Source organism: Coregonus lavaretus (genome assembly GCF_964263955.1).
Source record: "Coregonus lavaretus genome assembly, contig: HAP1_SCAFFOLD_10317, whole genome shotgun sequence".
Taxonomy (NCBI): Eukaryota; Metazoa; Chordata; class Actinopteri; order Salmoniformes; family Salmonidae; genus Coregonus; species Coregonus lavaretus.
Window position 1 is genome coordinate 584 of NW_028161280.1, and position 5,765 is coordinate 6,348.

General features: G+C 45.6%; 1 protein-coding gene across 1 annotated transcript; it reads left to right on the forward strand.

Moving 5' to 3' along the window:
- Positions 1–1,437: 1,437 nt before the first annotated feature.
- LOC311120863 (netrin receptor UNC5A-like) lies at positions 1,438–3,723 on the forward strand (the record flags this gene model as incomplete). The annotated part of the gene is made up of 2 exons (XM_084195423.1): positions 1,438–1,602; positions 3,539–3,723. Coding segments are annotated over 2 exons (350 nt in total), but the record flags the coding sequence as incomplete, so codon positions are not given.
- Between the last annotated feature and the right edge of the window lie 2,042 nt (positions 3,724–5,765).

Below are 5,765 nucleotides of genomic sequence, written 5' to 3' on the forward strand. Positions count from 1 at the left end.
CTCTGTCTCTCTCTCCGCCTGTCTCTCTGTCTCTCTCTCCGTCTGTCTCTCTCTCCGTCTGTCTCTCTCTCCGTCTGTCTCTCTCCATCTGTCTCTCTCCGTTTGTCTCTGTCTCTCTCTACGTCTGTCTCTCTCTGTCTGTCTCTCTGTCTCTCTCCGTCTGTCTCTCTCCGTTTGTCTCTGTCTCTCTCTACGTCTGTCTCTCTCTGTCTGTCTCTCTGTCTCTCTCCGTCTGTTTCTCACCATTTGTCTCTCTGTCTCTCTCCATCTGTCTCTCGCCATCTGTCTCTCTGTCTCTCTCTCCGTCTGTCTCTCTCTGTCTGTCTCTCGCCGTATGTCTCTCGCCGTTTCTCTGTGTCTCTCGCCATCTGTCTCTCTGTCTCTCTCCGTCTGTCTCTCGCCGTCTGTCTCTCTGTGTCTCTCTCCATTTGTCTCTCTCCGTCTGTCTCTCCGTGTCTCTCTCCGTCTCTGTCTGTCTCTGTGTCTGTCTTCGTCTCTCTCCGTGTCTCTCTCCGTCTCTCTCTCTCAGGGCTCTGTGCAGGCCAGTCAAGGTCTTCCACACCGATCTCGACAAAACATTTCTGTATGGACCTCGCTTTGTGCAAAGGGGCATTTTCATGCTGAAACAGGAAAGGGCCTTCCCCAAACTGTTGCCACAAAGTTGGAAGCACAGAATCGTCTAGAATGTCATTTCATGCTGTAGCGTTAAGATTTCCCTTCACTGGAACTAAGGGGCCTAGCCCGAACCATGAATAAAAGCCCCAGAACATTATCCCTCCTCCACCAAACTTTACAATAGCAGCACTTACAGTTGACAGGGGCAGCTCTAGCAGGGCAGACATTTGACGAACTGACTTGTTGGAAAGGTGGCATCCTATGCCGGTGCCACGTTGAAAGTCACTGAGCTCTTCAGGAAGGCCATTCTACTGCCAATGTTTGTCCACGGAGATTGCATGGCTGTGTGCTCGATTTTATACACCCGTCAATTTGAAGGGGAGTCCACATACTTTTGTATATAGTACCTCTATCTTACCTCAGTGCTTCTCTGAGCAACAGGGAGAGAACATTTTAGTCATGAATAAATTCAATCAGACATTCAGCAGGTACCTGACTGGAGCCTCAGTATCTGCTATTAAAACCTAGTCACTTTAAAATCTTTGGTGTGAAAAAGTTATGGTAGCTTCATGTATTCATAATCTACTCAGAATAGAGACCTGTTTTTCTTCCTCTCTCAGAACTCAACCATCAACTCAACGACCTGCTCATTTAGAACCGGGATCTTTGGAAACCCGGCTTTCTCCACTAATATAAGTCAACTAAGATCGTGATCATTCTGCTGCTCATACCCTCTCACGGGGCAGCTAGTCACATCTGAAACCTTTATATTGGGTCATATTGTGTTCTAGACTGTAATGTTATTCTGTTCTTGTTCTCTAGGAGATCCCGTTCTACCACATCTGGAACGGTTCCCAGCGGTACCTCCACTGTACCTTCACCCTAGAGCGCCTCAGCCTCAGTACCTGTGAGCTCACCTGTCAGCTGTGTGTCTGGCAGGTGGAGGGGGAGGGACAGAGCTTCAGCCTCGACTTCAACATCGCCAAGGTAACGCTCATATACAGTGGGGGGGGGGGAAGTATTTAGTCAGCCACCAATTGTGCAAGTTCTCCCACTTAAAAGATGAGAGAGGCCTGTAATCGTCATCATAGGTACACGTCAACTATGACAGACAAATTGAGGAAAAAAAATCCAGAAAATCACATTGTAGGATTTTTAATGAATTTATTTGCAAATTATGGTGGAAAATAAGTATTTGGTCACCTAAAAACAAGCAAGATTTCTGGCTCTCACAGACCTGTAACTTCTTCTTTAAGAGGCTCCTCTGTCCTCCACTTGTTATCAGTATAAAAGACACCTATCCACAACCTCAAACAGTCACACTCCAAACTCCACTATGACCAAGACCAAAGAGCTGTCAAAGGACACCAGAAACAACATTGTAGACCTGCACCAGGCTGGGAAGACTGAATCTGCAATAGGTAAGCAGCTTGGTTTGAAGAAATCAACTGTGGGAGCAATTATTAGGAAATGGAAGACATACAAGACCACTGATAATCTCCCTCGATCTGGGGCTCCACGCAAGATCTCACCCCGTGGGGTCAAAATGATCACAAGTACGGTGAGCAAAAATCCCAGAACCACACGGGGGGACCTGGTGAATGACCTGCAGAGAGCTGGGACCAAAGTAACATAGCCTACCATCAGTAACACACTACGCCGCCAGGGACTCAAATCCTGCAGTGCCAGACGTGTCCCCCTGCTTAAGCCAGTACATGTCCAGGCCCGTCTGAAGTTTGCTAGAGTGCATTTGGATGATCCAGAAGAGGATTGGGAGAATGTCATATGGTCAGATGAAACCAAAATATAACTTTTTGGTAAAAACTCAACTCGTCGTGTTTGGAGGACAAAGAATGCTGAGTTGCATCCAAAGAACACCATACCTACTGTGAAGCATGGGGGTGGAAACATCATGCTTTGGGGCTGTTTTTCTGCAAAGGGACCAGGACGACTGATCCGTGTAAAGGAAAGAATGAATGGGGCCATGTATCGTGAGATTTTGAGTGAAAACCTCCTTCCATCAGCAAGGGCATTGAAGATGAAACGTGGCTGGGTCTTTCAGCATGACAATGATCCCAAACACACCGCCCGGGCAACGAAGGAGTGGCTTCGTAAGAAGCATTTCAAGGTCCTGGAGTGGCCTAGCCAGTCTCCAGATCTCAACCCCATAGAAAATCTTTGGAGGGAGTTGAAAGTCCGTGTTGCCCAGCGACAGCCCCAAAACATCACTGCTCTAGAGGAGATCTGCATGGAGGAATGGGCCAAAATACCAGCAACAGTGTGTGAAAACCTTGTGAAGACTTACAGAAAACAGAAGTATTGAGAAACTTTTGTTATTGACCAAATACTTATTTTCCACCATAATTTGCAAATAAATTCATTAAAAATCCTACAATGTGATTTTCTGGATTATTTTTTCTCATTTTGTCTGTCATAGTTGACGTGTACCTATGATGAAAATTACAGGTCTCTCTCATCTTTAAGTGGGAGAACTTGCACAATTGGTGGCTGACTAAATACTTTTTTCCCCCCACTGTATACGACACAATACTATGATACAATATGCTCCTCCATGATATACAGTACTACATTACAGAGCTTCAGTCTCGACTTTAACATCACCAAGGTAACACTCAGGTCACATATGATGTAGTTCACACAATATGCCTCTCCAAGATATGTGTTGATATGATCCAACCAAAGAGATGGACTCTTTTTTTGGCTCTTAACAATAACAGTCCTTTAATATGTGTGTGGCTGCTACTCTCTATGCTCTAATCCTGTTTATTTGGTTCAAATGACCTAAGAAGACAGCAGTCCCCTGGACTATATAGTTCATGGCTCGTAGCTATACAGGACATGTGTATGTCTCTGTCCCTATGTGTTCCTATATAACCCTTTATATATTCCTCTGGCCCTATAGGACTGTCGGCCCCTGGACTCTGAGTTCCTGCTGATGGACACTAACCCTAACGGGATGGCTCTAGCAGGACCCAGTGCTTTCCAGATCCCCTATCTGATCAGGCAGAAGATCTGCAGCAGCCTGGATACACCTTGTCCCAACGGGGCCGATTGGAGACTGCTGGCCCAGAGACTCAAACTGGACAGGTAACTAACCCTAACACCTGACCCTAAACTAGAGACTCAAACTGGACAACTAACTAACCATAGCCCCAAACCTAACGGTAGGGGGAGTGCATTCGGAAAGTATTCAGACCCCTTAACTTTTTCCACATTTTGTTACGTTTCAGCCTTATTCTAAAACATATTTTTTTTCTTTTTTTCCTCATCAATCTACACACAATACCCAATCACGACAAAGCAACAACAGGTTTTTAGACATTTTTGCAAATGTATTACAAATAAAAAACGGAAATATCACATTTACATAAGTATTCAGACCCTTTACTCAGTACTTTGTTGAAGCACCTTTGGCAGCGATTACAGCCTCGAGTCTTCTTGGGTATGACGCTACAAGCTTGGCACACCTGTATTTGGGGAGTTTCTCCCATTCCTATCTGCAGATCCTCTCAAGCTCTGTCAGGTTGGATGGGGAGCGTCGCTGCACAGCTATTTTCAGGTCTCTCCAGAGATGTTCGATCGGGTTCAAGTCCGGGCTCTGGCTGGGCCACTCAAGGACATTCAGAGACTTGTCCAGAAGCCACTCCTGCGTTGTCTTGGCTGTGTGCTTAGGGTTGTTGTCCTGTTGGAATGTGACACTTCGCCCCTGTCTGAGATCCTGAGCGCTCTGGAGCAGGTTTTCATCAAGGATCTCTCTGTATTTTGCTCTGTTCATCCTTCCCTCGATCCTGACTAGTCTTCCAGTCCCTGCCGCTGAAAAACATCCCCACAGCATGATGCTGCCACCACCATGCTTCACCGTAGGGATGGTGCCAGGTTTCCTCCAGACGTGACGCTTGGCATTCAGGCCAAAAGGTTCAATCTTGGTTTCATCAGACCAGAGAATCTTGTTTCTCATAGTCTGAGTCCTTTAGGTGCCTTTTGTCAAACTCCAAGCGGGCTGTCATGTGCCTTTTACTGAGGAGTGGCTTCCGTCTGGCCACTCTACCATAAAGGCCTGATTGCTGCAGAGATGGTTGTCCTTCTGGAAGGTTCTCCCATCTCCACAGAGGATCTCTGGAACTCTGTCAGAGTGACCATCGGGTTCTTGGTCACCACCCTGACCAAGGCTCTTCTCCCCCGATTACTCAGTTTGGCTGGGTGGTCAGCTCTAGGAAGAGTCTTGGTGGTTCCAAACTTCTTCCATCTAAGAATGATAGGCCTCTGTGTTCTTGAACCTTCAGTGCTGCAGATTTTTTTTGTCTAAAAACCTGTTTTTGCTTTGTCATTATGGGGTATTGTGTGTAGATTGATGAGGGGAAAAAAATTATTTAATCCATTTTAGAATAAGGCTGTAACGTAACAAAATTTGGAAAAAGTCAAGGGGTCTGAAAACGTTCCCAATGCACCGTATAGGGCTAAAATATTGGTTTGGGACTGGGCCTAGGTATAGAGATTCAGTATTGGTTTGGTACTGGGCCCATTTAACATGATTTAACACAGCTAATTTGTCCCAGTAACTTTCTCATTTAAATCAGGCTTTAGTTTAAACAGGAAAGAATCAGAGAGAAAAACCCTGATCAATTACCTTCCGATGTAACTTCTTCCTGGTAATGAAGTCTATTATGTACACATCAGCTGGATTGACCCTAATTAATTACACATTGGATTGGTGCAGGACAGGTCCAATTAGCCCTGTTTGGCTCAACCTAATCCATTCCCATTTAGTTCCCATAAAAGAACATCTCCTCTGTTGGGTAAAGGGGCAATCTGGGATCGGTACGTCCCATGTTCTTTGCTTTGATGGAAGGGGTTTTAATCCATCTAACATGGATGTATCCAATGGATGTAGCCTGCAGCTAATCTAAGACATGCTGTAGTCACGTGTGTGTGTGTGTGTGTGTGTGTGTGTGTGTGTGTGTGTGTGTGTGTCTGTGCGTGTCTGTCTGTGTGTGTGTGTCTGTGTGTATGTGTGTGCGTGTGCGTGTGTGAGTGAATACAAGCAGGCAGAGGTGAACGTGACCAATCGATAAAACACCAAATGTTAGTAGTTAATTTTATCTCTTACTATACAGAACAGTGTGGTGTGA